The sequence below is a fragment of the Elephas maximus genome, chromosome 14, assembly GCF_024166365.1.
Source record: "Elephas maximus indicus isolate mEleMax1 chromosome 14, mEleMax1 primary haplotype, whole genome shotgun sequence".
Classification (NCBI taxonomy): domain Eukaryota; kingdom Metazoa; phylum Chordata; class Mammalia; order Proboscidea; family Elephantidae; genus Elephas; species Elephas maximus.
Window position 1 is genome coordinate 31,066,962 of NC_064832.1, and position 23,004 is coordinate 31,089,965.

Here is a 23,004-nt window from a genome sequence, read left to right on the forward strand (position 1 = left end):
TTCTTTATTACTGGATTGATAAAAACACTGAGATTTAAATATTAGACAAAATTTTGACTATCTTTTGGATTTTTGTTTTTCTCAGTTGGAGAAGAGTTTGAGTTCTTTTTCTTATTTTAGTCCAGAAGAAGCAAAAGCTGTTTCTTCACAAATGATTGGGAAAAAGTTGTTTACCAAACAAACTGGAAAAAAGGGCAGAATATGCAATCAAGTATTGGTCTGTGAGCGAAGATATCCCAGGAGAGAGTACTACTTTGCAATAACAATGGAAAGGTCATTTCAAGTGAGTAATCGTAGACGTGATAGTATGACATTTAGTGTGAATTTATTATATTCATTTTTAGTAGTTGATTATTATTGGTGTTTACATGGGGAAGATCAAAAAAGTATGATCTGTAATCTGTATGTATCATGGGCACAATATTTATTGCATTTTTTAAAAGCAACATGACTAATTCCATAAAATTTGATATATAACGTGAAAAAAAAAGCTATAGGCAAAATTCTGCTTTAATAAATTCCATGGGATTTTCAAATTGATAATTCACTAAGAACAGCTGGAATCATTTCTGCTTCACCTCTAGATGCCAAGACTGGAAAAATAATTTCTAGCATAGTAACATATTCTAACCCAAGAGAAAGTCTCCGAAGCCATTAAGGGAATGTGTATCCATTGCTTCATCTTTTTCAAGCTCCTGGTACCCTTGTGACATAGTGGTTAGGTGCTACAGCTGTTAACCAAAAGCTCAGGAGTTCGAATGCATCAGGCACTCCTTGGAAACCCTATGGGACAGTTCTCCTCTGTCCTGTAGGGTTGCTGTGAGTTGGAATTGACTCAGTGGCAACAGGCTTTGGTGGTACTTTTTATAGTTTGGGGTTTGTTTCACTGGATAATTTGGTACTTGGTAAGTTGGAAGGTTACATTCAATAACAATACGCCTCTAAGGAGCATGACCCTAGGTCTGCTGTTTTTTATTTATGGAACCTAAAATGGTAACAGTGAACATAAGGAATCAGGGGCAGAGAAAATCCTTTCGTGGATCTGGTGCTTGGAGAGAGCATTGATAATCTTGTTATACTATGTCATTATCTGGCTTTTTCAGTGTATTAGGTATTGCGAGATGAACCTGTGTTGTAACTAGCCTCTCTTTTAAAGCAAACTAGGTACATATTTGGAAGCCCTAGTAGGGATTTGATGTAGAATATTATTAATTGTGTAGAATTTAGAGTAACAAAAATTTGAAGGGCCATGAAAATAGCTTTCTTATATAGAACAGCTTTTTAAAAAATAGTAACTTTGCATACTGTGTTTTTCCTATAACCTTCTAGTAATGTCTGAGTGGTAAAAGTGTCTGTTGCAACTTTTAATTTTTATAAGAAAGCATTTCTTAAGGTATAACACTAGATGGTAGTAAAAACCCACACAGAATATAAGATGAAAAGCGTTATTCTAGAGTGATATCTTTACCTCTGTAAGTTTCTCTATAGCAGAATTTAGTTTTGTAGTTTTAGAAATACTATGAAAATAACTTTTTATTTTGCTCATGTTTGCAGATATTAAATTGTAAACATTTATTTTTGTTACATTTTCTTTTTATTTTAGTTGACATTAGATGTCAACATATGTTGTATTTTAGTTATTATGTTTTTACTTTTAATTATAGCCAGAAAGTGTATGTGTGTGTGTGTGTGTGTGTATGTATATATACACACACACACAAAAACCAAACCAAACCCATTGCTGTCAAGACGATTCCGACTCATAGTGACCCTGTAGCACATAGAAGAGCTGCCCCATAGAGTTTCCAAGGAACACCTGGTGGATTCAAACTGTCCACCTTTTGGTTAGCAGCCGTAGCACTTAACCACTATGCAACCAGGGTTTCCATGTGTATATGTGTATATGAGTGTATGTATATGTACATACGCATACACATATACACACACACACATATATATACTGAACAAATTGAGTAGTTCATCTGGATTGGAGTACATGTAGCAAACTAAATATGTATTATTGAAGATACGTTAAAGCATTAGGGGAAAGGGTAAAATTTGAGTTCATTTAAAGAACTTATATTTTCAGAGAACTATTTGAATCTCATTAAGGGAAATATGAAAAATGGGCCCTGGTGGCACAGTGGTTAACAGCTTGGCTGCTAACCAAAAGGCCAGAGGTTCAAATCCACCAGCCACTCTTTGGAAACCCAGTGGGGCAGTTCTGTTTTGTCCTATAGGGTTGCTGTGAGTCAGAATCAACTTGACAGCAATGGGTTTGGTTTTTTTGGTTTCAGGGAAAAATGTTTTTTATTTTAATTGGAAAGTAATATGTAGTTGTAATAATTCATACTAAAAATATTATAATACTAGTAAAACTCTTTGGCTAAAGGCATTAAAATATTCTTTGATATTATCACGTTAGACCAATGTGGAGTAGTTTGGGGTTTAGCCAGCTTTTTTGGGAATTTCTGTGGACAGGTAGGGCCCTGTTCAAACAATAAAAAAATCAGTCAGCTATTTAGTAAACTAGAAAGCAAATAGTATTTTAGATTGAATTAAAGTCCTGTGCATAGGAATTGACTAGTCAGTAAAAATTGCATTTGTTATTTATCTGTTTTTAGGAGACAAACTCATGACTCCACTAGTTTTCTTTAGGACTTACCACGTTAGGGTGCCTGAATAGGTATCTCCCGTTGGATTGGGGTGCTAAAAAATCATATACATACCTACTCTGTGTTTGGCACTTTTGTCCAGTGCATGTTGGGTACTTCTGAGCAGTGACCAATTTTACAAATCATATTTGCTACTTTAAAAGTTTTCTAGTAAAACACTGCAGTCTGCTGAAAATGAGTGGTGCATTTAACTATCAACTTTTCACTTTGTCTGGAATAGACATAAAACATGCTGGAAGACTTCCACATTTTATTTTCCATGCTTTTATTTTTTTTAAGTGATCTTTATTTTATTAATGGCTGTTTTGTCATACAGTTTTTAAAATCAAATCTATTTTAAGGCAAAACTTTTGCAAGACCAAGCAAGAGAAGAGGGATTTAGTTTAAGAAAGTAAAAATAGCATTGTTAATGTGTTTGAAATTACAGCTATTTACTAGAAACTAAATTGTTTTGAAAGTTTATTACTAAAATTTAAAAGAGAAACCAAATCATTTGAACAGGAAAGAGCCATTTATTCTGTGGGGATGACCAAATATAAAATTGTAGTTGCTGTTTTAACTGGCCTCTGTTTACTCCTTTCTAATTGGTTATGCAATTAGTACAAATGAAGGCTATTCACTTTCTTTTATTATTATTTCACAGTATTATTTTTCTAGAGTTTTCCCCTAATAGACGACTGTTGAAGATTTAATTTTTACTTTAGTAAGAATTTAATATTCTTTTTTTTCCCAGTAGTGCTTGCCTTCTCTATGTCTTTTCGTTTTTCTTATCAGTAGATATAAAAAGGAAAATAAAACTAAAATAAAATGTTCAAATACTTTAATGATTTGTTCGTCTCTACTTCTTCTGTCGACTAAAATTAAAAAAAAAAACTTCTGTTGACTAAAATTATATTTTGTGGTTAGCTATAGATTTATTTATATTTTACTTCAATAGCATGGTAATAGTTGAACACACTCTTCTTAACCCTGATTTTTTTTTCCTCTGCTCCTTGGATCTCTGTAAAAGCTTATAATTGTCAACAGCCTTGCTAGGGAGAAAATGAAGAACACCCCTTCTTTTGAAATTTGTAGAGGAACTTAAAACTAGACTATAATTTCCAATGTTTTCTTAGTCAGGCCTGCTAGTGCCGTCTTCTTTAGTCTCAGAAGGCACAGTAAATTCTTTTATTAAAAAAAAAAAAAAAATTTTTTTTTTTTTTTGCTTATATTGACATTTAATCATATTGCATTAAAAAAAAGGTAAAACGATATACAGGAAATATAAATCTCGCTGCACTCTTGTTTGCTAGCCACTCAGTTTTTCTCTTTCGAGCCGGGTACTTTTTTAAATCCCCCGATACCCCACCTGCATGTAACAGTTAACTCTTTGAAAAAGTAAGACTGTTATTTTTTCCTTTGGCTATTACCTTATTTTAAAGATTTGAAGGACTGTTTTGTTCTCCAAACAGTAATGAATGCAATAAGGTATATACCTTTAAATTTTATTTTAAATAAGTCTGTTACTGAAACAATAGGTGCTGGGATAGAAACATGAAATTAGTCTTTTGATTTTTTTTTTTTAATTTAAGTCACCCTTCTTACAGGTGTAAGTAATATGTTCATTGCAAAAATTATTATTTTTATTTGATAAGAGTTTTCCTGTGTATTTTCAATCCCTTTCCCTCAAAGGCAAGTCATTGCTTCTTCCTTTTCACTTCTTTTCGTTGTTTCACTTGAACGTTTATAAAAGATCATCGTGCTGGATATACAAAGATAAATTCTCAAGGAAACTTTTAAATGGGGTGGGGAGCGATAGATACATAAGTCTGATAGTACACACCTATAGGCTTTAAAATTTTATTGACTGGCACAAAGTAAAATCTAGATATTCTGGCTTTTTTCCCCCTGCCAGGGTCCTGTATTAATAGGAAGTTCTCAAGGTGGTGTCAACATAGAAGATGTTGCTGCTGAGACTCCTGAGGCCATAGTGAAAGAACCTATAGATATTGTAGAAGGCATCAGAAAGGAACAAGCTGTCAGGGTATGTTATATTCTGAAAAATTTCTAGCCTGTGATTGGAGAATTATAACACTTAAAGCAAAAAAATTTGACTTTGTACAAGTGAAATGATTGCAAAACTTTTTTTTTTTTTTTTTTAAAGTACAGGAGTGTCAATATGTTAGTATCTTGTTTGATATCTGAATGTGAACATCTTGTTTCAACATTTTTTGAAATACCTACAATATTTTTTTCACATCCTCCGTAAATATTTTATTATGTATCGTGAAAAGATAAGGATTCTTTTAAAAGAGCCACAGTACCTTAACATATGTAGTAAAATTAATAATAATTCCTTAATAATACCATCATTTACTCAGTCATTCAGATTCCCTTGTTTCAAATGATTTTTTCTTTTACAGTTTGTGTCAGGGCCTATATGTGACCACTCGTTACAGTGGGTTGATATGTCCCGTAGGTCTTTTTATAATTTATGGATTCCTCCTCTCTTGGCCTCTCCCCACTTTTTCTTTCAAATTGATTTGTTGAAGAAACTGGGGTAATTATCCTGTATCATTTCTCAGCGTGGATTCTGCTGTTTGCCTCCCCAGGGTGGCATTTAACATGCCTCTGTGTCCCCTCTGTTTCCTGTAAATTGTGTGGAACGGAACTTTTAAGAGGGGCCAAAAGGTTAACGTATAACGATCCTACTGGAGGTTAGAACACGCAGACAGTGGCGTGCACTATTCACGTGAGGCGACTGTAAAGCAGCGACGCTGGTAGTTGTAGGTGAATTATAGAAGTGCACTGGGGAGATCGTGGTGGGGTCCTGCAGAGGTGCTTCCAAGGTCAGGCACTTGGTTTTGTGCCCACTGCCTGTGGTGACTAGACGTCTGTGTTGTGTCCTCCTCCTCTGTTGCCACCATTGCCCTGAACAGACCCTCATTGTCTCTGGCCCAGACTTGCTGCACTAACGCCTGTGCTTACACCTACCTGCCCTGCCCTGCCTGTTGTCCTCACGTTAGTTTTCGCGTGCTGAAATCACTTCCCGGGCTTTCCATGCCCCAGACTTTGTGGGGATAGGGTTGGGGCGCTGGTGATTTAAAACACTTCTCAGGTGATTCTAGCATCCAGGTAGCACTGAGAATCACTGATTGAGAAAAATAAAAACCAACTGTAACTAAGGCTAAATTTTAAGATGCGTTTAAACCTGATTTTGCTCCTCTCTACTTCTTTTTTTTTTCTACTTCTCTAGGGGGCCCTGGTGGTGCAGTGGTTAAGCATTTGCCTGCAGACTAAAGGGTCGGCAGTTTGAATCCACCAACCGCTCCATGGAAACCCTATAGGGTACTTCTACTTTGTCCTATAGGGTTGCTATGAGTCTGAATCGACTCAATGGCAATGAATTTGGTTTGGTTTTGGATACTTCTCTAGATGTCAGTTCTACTTTCTCCGGTACACCACTTTGCTCTTCTGTTCTCAGTGTTCTTTCTTGCATGCTTTTGTCAGAATGCTCATCTCTTCTTTTGTATTACAACTCTTGTTGCCCAGAGATCACTTCGTCCAGGATAAGGTCTGTTCCTGAACTCTTCCTGGTAATTAAATCCTTTTTTGCTTCCCCTGTGTCCTCTGTTTGGTCGCGCTCACCATACTACAGTGTATTAATTTCCTATGCCTCGGACTCAGAACACTTCTTGGTAGGGACACTATCTTATATATCTTCATGATACATCAGTGGTTTTATTTTTTTGCAGTTTATGGACCCTTCTAAGAATCTGATGAGACTTACGGACACCCTCTCACTGTGTGCCCACTTGTACTAAGTTTTGCCTGCGGTTTCGCTGGCTTTCTGTACTGTCCTTCCTGTGTGCTTCTGCCTTCCCCCAGTCCCCACACAAACCCCACCCATGGAGTCTCATACTGTGGCTTGTGAGAGTTGCTTGGTAACTGTTTGTAATACTGCTATTGAATTAACGTTGCTTACTTTGGCATAAAAATAAGTGACCTGTTTTAAAACAAAAGTTCAAACGTTAAACTTTTAATGAAATTAAACATCTGTTTCTGAGAAACAGTATATGAAAATAAACGTATGGTGTTAAGTACAGCAAGAGCAAGAATTATGACTGACAGAAAAGGTTTAAAGGAGATAAAGTCTCCTGATAGAGCATGAAGGCGGTCATTTAGGTGAATGAATGATATAAATGTGTGAAAAGGATAAAAATTTGATTCATTTAGGAGTTTGTAATGTGAGAATAACGAATGAAGAGTTAAATTTAGATAAAGAAGGAAATACTTGTTTTGCAAGAATATTTAAAGGAATTAATCTGCTTAGATTATAGCCTTTTGAACAAAGAACAGAAATAATGTCTAGCACAGTGCTTGCCAGATTAATACCTTACTGTGTCAAGCAGAATTATATTGCAATTCTCAAATGTTTAAATGTGGTGGATTGTGACCTAGTAAAAAGCTTTCTTAGAGAGTTGGTGTTTTATTTCTTCTTATTCTTTATTTGAAATATGTCTTAACCAAAAAAGATATTCCTTAGTGTGCTCATCTACTTTATTTATTGACATTTGACTCTTTGGAAAAATCACATTCTCCCTCAAAGAGCTTAAGATTTTGTTACTGAAAATCAAAACGATGTGTTGCAGGTTTAAATAGCAATTGAAAAAGAGGAATGGATTCTTCCTCAGTGTTCTGAGCAGTGGCAGCACTGTTAGGATAAACACAGTCAGCTTCTATACCAGTAGTTCAGAATTGCTGATGGGACTTTTAAAATTACAGATGCTTGGTCCATTATAGAACTTTTAAACTATAAATTCTGAGTTGGAACCTTAGTCTATGTATTTTTTTTTTTTAAAGTTCCACTGGTATCTCTGGTTAGGAATTTCTGCTCAGGACTGTAAGCTCCTCTACTAGATTGGAAGCTTAAATACCTATATCCTTTAGGGCCTAGCACAGTGCCTGACATATATTAGGTGCTCAGTAGATTTTTGAATGAATGAGTTAATACTCACTTGCCTGTATGTCTTATTACTTGGTAGACATGCTTGATAAATTACCTAAAAGATGAAATAGGTGATGTAATATTTTGGCTCTCATTTGGACCACTGGGACTGTCAATCCACCTGTGATAGGTAGTTTTAATCAAATATGCACCCCTTCTTTTAGTTTAGGTTGGCCAGAAGGCTTAGAGGCAGTATGGAGGCTATGGAATAAACTCTGGAATTGGAATCTAGGCAAGTGGCAAGCCACTTGACCTCTCTGAATCTCTTTCCTTTCTGCAAAGTGGGCATAATACCTACCTTGGGAGGATTTTGTATTTAAAGTTTTGTTTAACCAATTAGTAATAGTAGCTGCTGTTTCAGTGATTAATACTTAAGTATAAAGGATTCATGCTTATCATTTAAATGATAAACAGTAAGTTTTTTTAATTTAAAGTAACTTAGTGTTGCTTAGACACACACAAAATACCTATAATAAAAAGATGAATTGCTTTCAGCTTGCACAGAAGATGGGATTTCCACATAACATTGTGGATTCTGCAGCGGAGAACATGGTCAAGCTTTATGAACTTTTTCTGAAATATGATGCCACCATGGTAGAAATAAATCCAATGGTAGAAGATTCAGATGGAGCTGGTAAAGTATCGTCTTTCATCAAATGTTCATTATGCCTTTATCCACCTATGGTATGCTTCAGTAAGGAAGTTGAACGTACAAGGAAGTGAACTCATTCTTACCTGGAAGCTTATTTCATAATAAAATGAATGTGAACATATATTAAGAGACTCATTAATACAAAGATCTTAAGTATATGTGGAAACCCTGGTGGCGTAGTGGTTAAGTGCTATGGCTGCTAACCAAGAGGTTGGCAGTTCGAATCCACCAGGTGCTCCTTGGAAACTCTATGGTGCAGTTCTAGTCTGTTCTATAGGGTCGCTATGAGTCAGAATCGACTCAATGGCAGTGGGTTTGGTTTGGTTTTTTGGTAAGTATATGTATGCTCATGTACACACCAGAGGAGTTAGAGCTGGACTGTCCAGTATGGTGGTTACCAGCTACGTGTTTAAATTTAAATTTAAATGAATTAAAATTATATAAGATTAAAAACTCAGTTCCTCAGTGACAATAGTCACATTTCAAGTACTCAGTAGCTACATGTGGCTACCATATTGGACAGTGCACATATAAAACATTTTCATCATCTCGGAAAGCTCTGTTGGACCAGCCAAACCAAACCCTTAGCCATCGAATTGATTCCAACTCAAAGTGGCTTTATAGGACAGAGTAGAACTGCTCCATGGGGTTTCCAAAGAGCAACTGTGGATTGGAACTGCCAACTTTTTGGTAGCAGTTGAGCTGTTAACCACTGTGCCACCAGGGCTCCTCTGTTGGACAGCGTTGGGTTAAATTTTCCGGTGTGGTGGTGAGTAAATAGTTGTATGATTTGAGGAATAAGCCATCTTGGTCTCCACAGGTTTCAGACGTTAGAGACATCATGGATCTTTATTGTGCAAAGGGTATACTGTAACACTGGAGTCCTTATATTGTTTTTAACCGTAAGAGAAGTGAGAAGATTGGCTTACCACTTTGACAGATCTTCTTTTGTATATTCTTAAAGATAAATCAGATTCTGAATCATCATGTCTGAGTGTGAAGGTGAAGGACCATAGACTTGGGGGACATCTACATCAGTTGGCACAACATGGTTGGACCAATCTATCCTTTTTTTTTTTTTTTTTTAATAATTTTTATTGAGCTTTAAGTGAACGTTTACAAATCAAGTCAGTCTGTCACATATAAGCTTATATACACCTCACTCCATACTCCCACTTACTCTCCCCCTAATGAGTCAGCCCTTCCAGTCTCTCCTTTCGTGACAATTTTGCCAGTTTCTAACCCTGTCTACCCTCCTATCTCCCCTCCAGACAGGAGATGCCAACACGGTCTCAAGTGTCCACCTGATACAAGTAGTTCACTCTTCATCAGCTTCCCTCTCCTACCCGTTGTCCAGTCCCTTCCATGTCTGATGAGTTGTCTTTGGGAATGGTTCCTGTCCTGGGTCAACAGAAGGTTTGGGGACCATGACTGCCGGGATTCCTCTAGTCTCAGTCAGACCATTAAGTCTGGTCTTTTTATGAGAATTTGGGATCTGCATCCCACTGATCTCCTGCTCCCGCAGGGGTTCTCTGTTGTGCTCCCTGTCAGGGCAGTCATCGGTTGTGGCCGGGCACCATCTAGCTCTTCTGGTCTCAGGATGATGTAAGTCTCTAGTTCACGTGGCCCTTTCTGACTGTTGGGCTCATAGTTATCGTGTGACCTTGGTGTTCTTCATTCTCCTTTGATCCAGGTGGGTTGAGACCAATTGATGCATCTTAGATGGCTGCTTGTTAGCATTTAAGACCCCAGACACCACATTTCAAAGTGGGATGCAGAATGTTTTCATAATAGAATTATTTTGCCAATTGACTTAGAAGTCCCCTTAAGCCATAGTCCCCAAACCCCCGCCCTTGCTCCGCTGACCTTTGAAGCATTCAGTTTATCCCGGAAACTTCTTTGCTTTTGGTCCAGTCCAGTTGAGCTGACCTTCTGTGTATTGAGTATTGTCCTTCCCTTCACCTAAAGTAGTTCTTATCTACTAACTAATCAGTAAATAACCCTATCCCAACCCCCCACCCCGTAACCACAAAAGTGTGTGTTCTTCTCAGTTTATACTGTTTCTCAAGATCTTATAATAGTGGTCTTATACAATATTTGTCCTTTTGCAACTGACTAATTTCACTCAGCATGATGCCTTCCAGGTTCCTCCATGTTATGAAATGTTTCACAGATTCCTCGCTGTTCTTTATCGATGCATGGTATTCCATTGTGTGAATATACCACAATTTATTTAACCATTCATCCGTTGATGGACACCTTGGTTGCTTCCAGCTTTTTGCTATTGTAAACAGAACTGCAATAGACATGGGTGTGCATACATCTGTTTGTGTGAAGGCTCTTATTTCTCTAGGGTATATTCTGAGGAGTGGGATTTCTGGGTTGTATGGTAGTTCTATTTCTAACTTTTTAAGAAAATGCCAGATAGATTTCCAAAGTGGTTGTACCATTTTACAATCCCACCAGCAGTGTATAAGAGTTCCAATCTCTCCGCAGCCTCTCCAACATTTATTATTTTGTGTCTTTTGGATTAATGCCAGCCTTGTTGGAGTGAGATGGAATCTCATCGTAGTTTTAACTTGCATTTCTCTAATGGCTAATGATTGAGAGCATTTTCTCATGTATCTGTTAATTGCCTGAATATCTTCTTTAGTGAAGTGCATGTTCATATCCTTTGCCCACTTCTTGATTGGGTTGTTTGTCTTTTTGTGGTTGAGTTTTATCAGAATCATATAGATTTTAGAGATCAGGCGCTGGTTGGAGATGTCATAGCTGAAAATCCTTTCCCAATTTGTAGGTGGTCTTTTTACTCTTTTGGTGAAGTCTTTAGATGAGCATAGGTGTTTGATTTTTAGGAGCTCCCAGTTATCTGGTTTCTCTTCGTCATTTTTGGTAATGTATTGTATTCTGTTTATGCCTTATATTAGGGCTCCTAACGTTGTCCCTATTTTTTGTTCCATGATCTTTATCGTTTTAGTCTTTATGTTTAGGTCTTTGATCCACTTGGAGTTAGTTTTTGTGCATGGTGTAAGGTATGGGTCCTGTTTCATTTTTTTGCAAATGGATATCCAGTTATGCCAGCACCATTTGTTAAAAAGACTGTCTTTTCCCCAATTAACTGACACTGGGCCTTTGTCAAATATCAGCTGCTCATATGTGGATGGATTTATATCTGAGTTCTCAATTCTGTTCCATTGGTCTATGTGCCTGTTGTTGTACCTGTACCAGGCTGTTTTGACTACTGTGGCTGTATAATATGTTCTGAAAGCAGGTAGAGTGAGGCCTCCACTTTCTTCTTCTTTTTCAGTAATGCTTTACTTATCTGAGGCTTCTTTCCCTTCCATGTGAAGTTGGTGATTTGTTTCTCCATCACTTTAAAAAATGTCATTGGAATTTGGATCGGAAGTGCATTGTATGTAGAGATGGCTTTTGGTAGAATAGACATTTTTACTATGGTAAGTCTTCCTATCCATGAGCAAGGTATGTTTTTCCACTTAAGTAGGTCCTTTTTAGTTTCTTGTAGTAGTACTTCGTAGTTTTCTTTATATAGATCTTTTACATCTTTGGTAAGATTTATTCCTAAGTATTTTATCTTCTTGGGGGTTACTGTGAATGGTATTGATTTGGTGATTTCCTCTTCGATGTTCTTTTTGTTGATGTAAAGGAATCCAAGTGATTTTTGTATGTTTATCTTATAACCTGAGACTCTGCCAAACTCTTCTATTAGTTTCCAATCTATCTTTTTATTTATTTTTTTGAATTTATTTTGTTGTCAAGAATGTACACAGCAAAACATAAGCCAATTCAACCATTTCTACATGTACAATTCAGTGACATTGATTACATTTTTTGTGTTTTGCAACCATTCTCATCCTCGTTTTCAGAGTTGTTTCTCCCTCAATAACGTAAACTCACTCCCCCCTAAGGTGCCTGTCTAATCTTTCGAGTTGCCGTTGTCAGTTCGATCCCATATAGATAGATCTTAAAAGAGCATAATGCTCAAGGCAGACCTTTTTTACTAGTTTAGCAAAACTGTTGTTTGGTTTCAAAAAGACTTATAGAGGATGTTTTTGGTTTAAGTTTTAAAGATTATCTCAGGGCAGTAGTTTCAGAGGTTCTTCCACCCTCTGACTCCAGAAAGTTTGAAGTCCGTGAGAAATGAAGTGCTTTTTTTTAAGAGACTAGTTCTTATGGTTTTTTGTTTCCTGTAGATCTGTGTTATTTAATCTTTTTGAGTTAGGGTGCTTTTTGAGAAGTTGATGAAAGCAAATAGTCCTTTTACAAGGGAAAACGCACAGGGTTCTCATGTGAGCACAGGTGCATGCATTGTTTTTCATGTAGTCTCAAGAAACTCACAGATCCCCTAAAGCCTTTGGTCCTGCTGCCAGTACTGGTAGGCCAAATTACCAATCCCTGTTGCTAGCTAGATATACTTTGAAATCCATTAGTCGGATTTCAAAACAAGCCATGCTGTTTTTACTGGGAAAAATAACATTTTTCTAGTAGTCATTTAGGAATGTATTATTTTTCCATTTATGTAAGTCTTCATTTATATCCTTTTAAAGAAGACTTTCCATTTTCTTTATTTAGGCACTGTGTTTCTTCTTAGATTTATTTGTAGAAATATATTTTTGGCTGCTATTTTTAATGGTATCTTTTTTGCTGTTACATTTTCCTGCTGTTTATGGCTGGCGTACAAAGACTATTGATTTTGTTTGTCATGTGTAGATTTTCTACAGTGGCTGCACTATTTTACATTCTCACCAGCAATGGATGACAGTTCCAGTTTCCCCACAATGTTGCTAACGTCCATTACTTTCTAATTTTTTTTTATCATTGCCATTCTAATGGGGGTGATGTAATATCATTTTGTGGTTTTGATATGTGTCTCCTAAAGGCTCCTACGTGGTGCAAACAGTTTGTGCTTGACTACTGACCTAAAGGTTATAGGTTCGAACCCAAACCACAGTACTATGGAAGAACAGGCCTGGTGATCTGCTCCTGTAAAGATTACAGCCAAGAAAATCTGATAGAGCAGTCTTACTCTAACACATGGGGTTGCCATGAGATTTGACTCGATGGCAACTAGCAACAACAAATGGGTGATGATTTTGAGCATCTTTTTTTCATGTGTTTGTTTCATGTGTCATTTGAATATCGTCTTTGGTGAACTCTCTTTTCTAGTCCTTTGTCCATTTTTTTTATTGGGTTACTTGTTTTTTTGTTGCCTTGTAGAAATTGTATTTATATTTTGGATATTAGGTGCTTATCTGATACATAGTTCCTGAAAAATTTCTCCCAATCTGTAGGTTGTCTTCTCACTTTGTTATTAAAGAAAGTCCTTTGATACACAAAAGTACTTTTTTCAGATTTTCTTTTTTGTTAAAATTTTACTGTATTTTAGGTGAAAGTTTACAGTGCAAATTAGTTTTTCATTCAAAAATTTGTACACAGATTGTTTTGTGACATCATTTGCAGTCCCCACAATGTGTCAGTACTCTCCCCCTTCCCTTTCCACCCTCTGGGTTCTCTGTGTCCATTCGTCCAGTTTTCCTGTCCCTGCCATCTCATCTTTGCTTTTGGGCAGGTGTTGCCCCTTTGGTCTCATGTACTTGATTGAACTAAGAAGCACATTCCTCACTTGTGTTATTATTTGTTTTATAGGCCTGTCTAATCTTTGGCTGAAAGGTGGACTTTGGGAGTAGCTTCAGTTCTCTGTACGAAAGAATTTAATTTTTATTATGTCCCAGCGATCTTTTTTGTCTTTTGCTGTTGGAGCATTTGTTATCTGATAATCTATCATTAAACACTAGGTCCTACAGCCTTGCCTCTACATTTTCTAATAAGAATTTTATGTTTTTAGTTTTCACATTTAGGCCCTTGATCCATTTTGAATTGATCTTTGTGTATAGTGTGAGACATGGATCTTGATTCATTCTTCTGTATGTGGAAATCCAATTTTCCCAGCACCGTTTATCGAAGAGACTCTTCTTCCCTTCTGAATGGACTTAGCACCCTTTTGAAGATCAATTGACCATAGATGTATGGATTTATTTCTGGACTTTCAGTTCAATTCCATTGTTTTATATGTCTTATTATTATATGAGTACCAGGCTGTTTTAATTACTGTAGCTTTGTAGTATGTTTTACAATCAAGAAGTGTGAGTCCTCCTACTTTATTCTTTTTCAGCATTGCCTGAGCTATTCAGGGTCCCTTTCCCTTCCATGTGATTTGAGGATTGGCCTTTCCATTTCTGCAAAGAAGGCTATTGGAATTTTGATGGGGATTGCTTAGATTTGTTTTGAATAATATTGACCTCTTAACTATACTAAGCCTTCTAATCCATGAACATGGAATATCCTTCCATTTATGTTATTTAATTTCTTTTAGTAATGTTTCATATTTTTCTGTGTATAAGTCTTTCATCTTCCTGGTCAAATTTATTCCTAGGTACTGTATACTTTTCAATGGTGTTGTAAATGGTTTTTCCTTAGTTTTTAAAAATATATCTCTACTTGCATTTCAGCTAGCCTCCTTTGTATTGGTGTATCTTCAGTTTCTTCTTTGAGGTTTGAATTTGATCCTACGAAAGAGGCATTCTGAGTGTGCTTCAGTTTCTTATGCTAAGATTTTTTTCAAAGGTACATATTTTTTTCCTGATCATTTAACAAAACCATAGCAATTACTGTGTGCCAGGCCCTGTTGTAATGCTTTACAAATATGAACTCATTTAGTTCATTTAATATTTATAGTGGTTATATGATATAAACCAAACCAAACTCATTGCTGTTGAGTTGATTCCAACTCACAGCAACCCTATAGGACAGAGTAGAACTGCCTCATAGGGTTTCCAAGGAGCAGCTGGTGGATTCGAACTGCCAATCTTTTGGTTTGCAGCTGTAGCTGTACCACCAGGGCTCTGATGTGATATAGGTACTACTATTATCCTTATTTTATAGATTAGGAAACTAAGTAACCAAGAGGATATGTGACTAGTAGTGTCCTGGCCTGTGAACCCAGGCACTCAGCTCCAGAAGTTGTGCTCTTAACCAGGACATAATGTGGTTGTACGTGGGGTATATTTTGGTAGGTAGTGGTATATAGGGAGTATGGCAGTAGGGAGATATTAGAGGTAGAGTAATTGTTTTGGGTTGAATTGTTTTCCCCCGAAAGATATATTGAAGTCCTGACCCATGATACCTGTGATTGTAACCTTTTTGCGAATTGGGGTTTTGAAGATGTTATTAGTTAACATGAGGTCATACTGGAGTATGGTGGTCCTAATTCCACCTGGGTGGTATCCTTATAAAAGAGAAGAGACCAAGAGAGACATGGGGAAGATGGCCTAGTGAATATGCACCTACAGGCCATGGAATGCCTGGGATTACCAGAAACTGGGAGAGACAAAGCATCTTCCTCTAGAGACTTGGAGGGAGTATGGCCTGGTGACGCAGTGGTTAAGTGCTTGGTTGCTAACTGAAAGGTCCGTGGTTCAAACACACCACCCATTCCGTGGGAGAAATATGTGGCAGTCTGCTTCTGTAAAGATTTCAGTCTTGGAAAATCTGTGGGGCAATTCTGTCCTGTCCTATAGGGTCACTATGCATTGGAATTGACTCGATGGCAATGGGTTTTATGGCCTGGCCTACAAGTTGATTTGGATTTCTAGCTGTGAGACAATGTGTTTCTGTTTTCACAAGCCAAGCACTTTGTGGTACTTGTTAGGGCAGCCCGAGGAGACTAATGCAATAATCTTGCAGGACGTGGGGCAGCTGTACAAGCAGAAGGTAACGAAGGCAGTTGGCATGGAAAGCAGATGCTCTTAGTTTACAGATGAGTCCAAACTCAGGCTTTGTTAGTACTTTCTTAGATATCTTGGATGGAGGCTTTACAGTAGTGTAGACTATGTAGTTATAAACGGCTGCAAATTGATAGATTTTATTTCTAAGGTACATTTTTAGTCTCAAAAGTAATACTTAAAATCCTTGGTTATTGGTCTCGTTTTGTAGTAAGTAGCCGTATGGCAAGATAGAATAGAAATTTGTGAAATTAGTGTTCTTTTAAATAAGAGTTTAAGGACATTTTGAACAACTAAATTGCAATTATTTCCTCCATTCTTAGGAGTGTCTCTACTGCATAGGATGAAGTATACCTCTTAATGTATATGGCTTAGTTGTTTGAATAATTGCACAGATGAAGGCTTATAGACTGTAGACTTATTTTTCCAGTGATGTTCTGAAGACAATGTAAAAATAATATATTTGAGCAGAATTGCTTAAGTAGCGTATCAGATTTCCTCAGTGACCCCCTTATTCCAGCCAGATATCTAGTCAAAATGGCTCTGATAACCAAATTACAGAATTAGACAGACTTACCTACTTACTGGTGGCACAGTGGTTAAGAGCTCTGCTCGGCAGTTGGAATCTACCAGACGCTCCTTGGAAACCCTGTGGGCAGTTCTGCTCTGTCCTTTAGGGTTGCTGTAAGTCAGAGTCTGCTCAGTGGCAACTGGGTTTGGTTTTTTTTTTTTTAACCTACCTACTCACGTAGTCCTCCTTCCTTTCAGGGACAGAATCTGCATCCGGAAGGGCATTTGGGAATGCTTATTCCCTGAGGGCAGGACGCTCCCAAGAGGAGGAAAGATTGAATTGAGTTATGCATACCTGATTTTATAATATCCAGATTTACCACTCAGATATTTGCTTCCCCTCCTCTGGGAAGAAGCAAGTAAAGGAGCAGTGAGAGGCCAGGTGTTATGCCAAGCAAATTCTTTGAATGTTAAAGGAAAACTCAGGAATGGGGAAAAATTGATCCCTACAACCTTCCTCAGTGTTGTTTTTTGTTTTTAGCTCCTTGAACTTAACCATTAAGCTTATGATCCAGAGTGGAGGGGATCTCTTGAGAAGGAGGTATTAGCTGTCTGTTCGGGCAGTCCTGCCCTGACACCGAGGCCACTATTCTGATACCAACTGTATTAGTTATCTAGTGCTTCTGTAACAGAAATACCACAAATAGGTGTCTTTAATGCACAAATTTATTTCCTCACAGTTTAAGAAGTCCAAACCAGGGCACCAGCCCTAGGGTAAAGCTTTCTCTTTGTTGGCCTTGGGGGAAGAAAGTCCTTATCTCTCTTCAGCGGCTCTTCCCAGTGGAGTCACTAGGGTCAGTGTCACCCAGTGCAGTAACTCATGGTGTTCCTCCCCACCTCCCCCCCCCATGGATCTCTTCCCATGTCAGACCATACAGAATCCTTAGTAATGTTTTCTGTACTAATGTTACTTGTAAATCATAATTCCTGTATGTCACTCCTTCTTTTCCTTTATTTACTACTTCATTCTCTAAAAAATTATTGATATAGGTTCACAGATACTAATTACAACAATATTGTAGCTAAAACACCAGAAAATCTGACAAAATTAGTGACTGTGAAAACACCAGCAATGACAAAAGCAATAGTACACGCTTGTACTGTGTGCAGATGAAACCACAGGATTTGAAGCGTCATTGTAACTGGGTAATAATGACAGTTCTGACCTCACCAGGTTACAAGGTTCAAAAAGTAAATCAGCATAGAGCTTTAGCCTTGTAGGTATATAGATACATGTAAGCTGGGCTTATGAAAAATGTTTTTGTTGGTATAACTAACTACAGGAATATTTTTATAGACAGTCATTTTAATGTCACCCCCTCTGACAGTGTCACCCGGTGCAGTCCGTGCCCCTCTATATTTTCCATTAGGTTCATTTTTATAGTTTTATTCTCTGCTGAGATTACCCATCTCTTCATCTGTCATGACCCACATTTATAATCGCTGTTTTGGAGTCCTCTGCTAATTCCAAATCTTCGTCTCTTGGATTTGGTTTCTGTTGACCACTTTTTCTCTTTAGTATAGGCCATGTTTTTCCGTTTCTTCACAGATCTAGTAATTTTGAATATACTAGACATTTTTGGAGATATGGTGTAGAGACTCTGAATTCTGTTATCTACCTCTGAGGAATGTTGATTTCTGCTATTATTGGTAGATAACTTAGCTAGACTGCAAACTTTGTCTCCTGTGTTGGGCAGCAGCTGAAACTGCTCAGTTCTTTCAGCCTTCTAGCTGTCCAGGAACAGCAAGGAAGGTAGTGTGGTTAGATTGGAGTGAGGCAGGCACGGAGTACTACAGATGAAGTTAGAGAGGTCACTGAGTTAAGGAGGGTGGTGTAGAGTCTGGAGGGCTTTGTAGTAGATCTTAGCAAGAACTTGGCCTTTTTTTCTGAGTGAGGTGAGAAGACATTAGAGGGTTTTGAGCAGCAATGTATTATCTGATTTTGATTTTAACAGGATCACTTTGGTTGCTGTATTGAGAAAAGACTGAAGGGATGGGGGGCAAAGGAGGAACCGTTTAGGATGCCAGTAAAATCCTAGTGAGAGGCTGTGGCCTGAAATGGGGTGTTAGTGCAACTACTTAGAAATGGTATTCTGGATATATTTTGAAAGAAGAACCAACAGGATTTGCTAATGTATTAGATGTCAGGTGTGAGAGTAGAGGAGCCAAGGATAAGTCTTAAGTTTTAAGTCTGAGCAACTAGACTAGAGCTGGCATTTACTTAGATGGAGAAGATTCTGAGAGGAGAGAGAATATAAGGAGCTCAGTTTTTGACTTACTAACTTAGAGATGCCCATTAGATGTTCACATGGAGGCACTGAAGCCAAAGGGATATATATGTCTGGAGTAGAGGGGAGAGATCTAGACTGAGAATATGAATTTGGTAACCATCAGTATAGAGCAGGCTTTAAAGCTGTGAGCCTAGAGGATAAGGTCACCAACTGAGTGGGTATAGATAGGAGAGAGACCAGATCTAAAGGCTGATCTCTGGGGCATCCAACAAGGAGACTGGAGAGGAATTGCTAGACAGATAGGAGAAAAACCACATGAATGTGGTTTTCTAAATCCCAAGTGAAGGAAGAATTTCAAGATGGAAAGGCTGATCAGCTATGTCAAATGCTGCTGATTGGTCAAGTAAAATAAAGTTTGAGAACTGACTTCTGGATTTTGCAACAGGGGTGTCATTGGTGACTTTCATTAGAGCCCTCTTGGTAGAATACGAAGGGTAAAAGCCTAGGCTCAAGAGAGAATGACAGGAGAAAGATTTGGTAGGATAAGTTTAAACCACAGATTGCCAGATAATAAATATTAGGCTTTGCGGGCCACATCTGGTCCCTGATCCTGCTGCATCTTTTCTGTCTAGTTCTTATTTTTCCTTCTCCTTTGTTCTTTCTTCACAACTCCTTAAAAACATAAAAACCATTTTTAGCTCGTAGGCCATACAAAAGTAGACACAGGCCAAATTTGGCCCATGTGCCATAGTTTGCGGACCCCTGGTTTAAACAGACAACTCTTTCCAGGAGTTTTGCTGTATAGGAAGGAGTGTGTAAGGGGTATGGGGTGAAAGTTTTTTTCTTTCTTTCCTTTTTTTTTTTTGAAGGTGGGAGAAAGCATTTTTACAAGCCAGAGGGATTTAACCAACCAGAGGGGGAAGTTTATAATACAGGAAAGACAAAATTGCTGGAGTGAAGTCCTTGAATAGGTGAGGGGGATAGAATCTAGAATACAAATCAAGGGTAGGCTGCCACCATGGACGGTTAATTCTTGGTAATTAAAAAAGTTGTCTGGAAATGTTTCTGAGGTTTTTTTTTCCTTCTTTTTCTGTTGCTTGGGGTGGATGTAGAACCAGTAACTTTGCTGGGGCAGTTTTAATTCCCAAATTTTCTTTTTTTATGAAACGGTTTGAATTCATTGTGAGCATAAATTGAAATACTTTTAATAAGTAACAAAATTAAAATGTATTTTTCCTGTAGTCTAAAGACTGTTGAATAGTTTATTGTCACTATTTGGTTTATCTTGAAATTAAGATCAATTTGTTTTTTTCCCTTCAAAGTGCTATGTATGGACGCAAAAATCAACTTTGATAGTAATTCAGCCTATCGCCAGAAGAAAATCTTTGACCTACAGGACTGGACCCAGGAAGATGAAAGGGACAAAGCTGCAACTAAAGCAAATCTCAACTACATTGGCCTCGATGGAAACATAGGCTGCCTGGGTATCAGGCGTTTTTATAATTTGAGTTGGATTGGCTAAGCATAATTTATTTTATCTGTGTTTGTTACTTATACAAATAATTTTTCCCCTCTTGATAGTAAATGGTGCTGGTTTGGCTATGGCCACAATGGATATAATAAAACTTCATGGAGGGACGCCAGCCAATTTTCTTGATGTTGGTGGTGGTGCCACGGTTGATCAAGTAACAGAAGCATTTAAGCTTATCACTTCAGATAAAAAGGTAAGGGCAAGACTTACGTTTTAGAATTGGGATAGTGAGAAGTAACTTGATTAATTAGCAGATGTGGTCATTATGGTAGTTGAGCATTAAAATTCAAAAGATCTCAATAGTTTGGAAAGAGAGGCTAAAATCAATGCAATAAAAGTTAACTAGAGAAAAAGATTAAGTTGCACATTGTGATTTAGAAAACAAGATGAAAGAATATTAGATGGCCTTGTTGTTAGTGACCATCAAGGCAGCTGACTCATGGTGACCCCATGCGCAACGGGATTACGTGTGATCCATTGAGTTTTCATTGGCTGATATTTTGGAAGTAGATGGCCAGACCTTTCTTCCTAGTCTGTCTGAATCTGGAAGCTTCACTGAAACCTATTCAGCGTTACAGTAGCACACAAGCTTTCACTGACAGATGGGTGGTGTTTGCGTATGAGATACGTTGACCAGGATTCAAACTAGGTCTCCCACATGGAAGGCAAGAATTCTACCACTAAACCACCACTGCTATTAAATGATGTTATAAATGGTAGTGACCTGGCACAGGAGCCATTCCTATGGAAAAAATTCCTGGAAGTATTAGCAAAAACCAAACCTACTTGTAATCAAGTCATTTCTGATTCATAGCCACCCCATGCGTTACAGAGTAAAACTGCTCCATAGGGTTTTCTTGGCTGTAATCTTTATGGAAGCAGATTGTCAGGTCTTTCTTCTGCAGTGCCTCTGAGTAGGTTAAAACTGCTAACCTTTAGGTTTACAGTCAAGTGCAAACCAAATGAGGATGTTGGTAGGTATTATATCTTACACATTGTTGTCTCTTTCAGTGGCTGGCATAATGCCCCGTACATACACTGGTTATTAGAACCCATAGTAAGGGTTCTAAGGTTACAGATGACTACTTAGTTGCTCATTGTTTCTAGGCTTTTTTAGTGGAAAATCTAGAAAAATATGTATGTACTTTTTTAAGAGATAAACACGTGGGATCATACTGATTTTTTCCATTGGAAATCCAGGAGTACAGTTTTTTCTTATATTTGATTCCCCTTTCTCCTGTGCCGCACTAGCATAACCATGCGTTTGCTTTGTCTTATGATGCTACAGGAGGCAAGGTAGAGGACTAGGTATTTTTGAATGAATGTGTTAAGTTTAGATTGTGGTGATTATGTCTAGTAGACTGTTGGTTGTAAAGATATTGTACTTATTGTAGCAACCGGATGTAGATTTGAGAGTCCTAAGCATAATGAGAGAAGATGAAGTCTTAGGAGTTAGTGAGCTGACCCATGAGAGTGAGATGAGGAAACTAAGAATGGAACCTGGCTGTATCTAAGAGTTAAATGAGAAGAAAACCCCGTGAAAGAGAACAAGAACGAACTGACAGAGATAGGAGAAGATCAGGAGAGAGTGGGGACATAGAAGGCCAGAGAGAAGAGTTTTGGAAAGTAAGGGGATGGAGCACAATGTCAAATGCTGTTGGAGCGTTCAAGTATAATTAGGAGTGAAAGACAGATAATCGGGAACCTTATTAAGAATAGTGTACACCTGGGTGGTGCAGTTAGTGTGTGCAGCTGCTAACTGAAAGGTTGGAAGTTCGAGTCCACCCAGAGGCACCCCGGAAGAAAGTCCTCGTGACCTACCTCTGAAAAATCAGCCAGTGAAAACCCTACTCATGTATGCTGCTCTGACACATGGAGGGGATGTTAGCATTGGAGAGGTGGTTGCTCCTTTCCTGGGATATTACTGGAGAAGGGAAGAACAAGCCTGTGATAAATATGTTTAGAAGTAGAAGTAGAAGGGAAGATTGGTGGAGATCCTGCCTTAAATTTCTTTTTTTTTAAAAGTAATTTTTATTGTGCTTTAAGTGAAAGTTTACAAATCAAGTCAGTCTGTCACATGTAAGCTTATATACACCTTACTCCATACTCCCACTTACTCTCCCCCTAATGAGTCAGCCCTTCCAGTCTCTCCTTTCGTGACAATTTTGCCAGTTTCTAACCCTCTCTACCCTCCCATCTCCCCTCCAGACAGGAGATGCCAACACAGTCTCAAGTGTCCACCTGATACAAGTAGCCAACTCTTCCATCAGCATCTCTCTCCAACCCACTGTCCAGTCCCTTCCATATCTGATGAGTTGCCTTCGGAAATGGTTCCTGTCCTGGGCCAATAGAAGGTTTGGGGACCATGACCGCCAGGATTCTTCTAGTCTCAGTCAGACCATTAAGTCTGGTCTTTTTATGAGAATTTGGGGTCTGCATCCCACTGTTCTCCCGCTCCCTCAGGGGTTCTCTGTTGTGCTCCCTGTCAGGGCAGTCATCGGTTGTGGCCGGGCACCATCTAGTTCTTCTGGTCTCAGGATGATGTAAGTCTCTAGTTCA

At 38.1% G+C, this 23,004-nt stretch overlaps 1 protein-coding gene across 1 annotated transcript in view; it reads left to right on the plus strand.

The window, feature by feature from the left end:
• SUCLA2 (succinate-CoA ligase ADP-forming subunit beta) overlaps positions 1-23,004 on the plus strand; it is an 86,254-nt gene that overhangs the window by 34,431 nt on the left and 28,819 nt on the right. Inside the window, exons 4-8 of the mRNA XM_049853104.1 lie at positions 121-283; positions 4,570-4,698; positions 8,158-8,296; positions 20,237-20,398; positions 20,496-20,638. Of these exons, the coding sequence (XP_049709061.1) occupies positions 121-283; positions 4,570-4,698; positions 8,158-8,296; positions 20,237-20,398; positions 20,496-20,638 (736 nt within the window). The remainder of the gene's footprint in view (positions 1-120; positions 284-4,569; positions 4,699-8,157; positions 8,297-20,236; positions 20,399-20,495; positions 20,639-23,004) is intronic.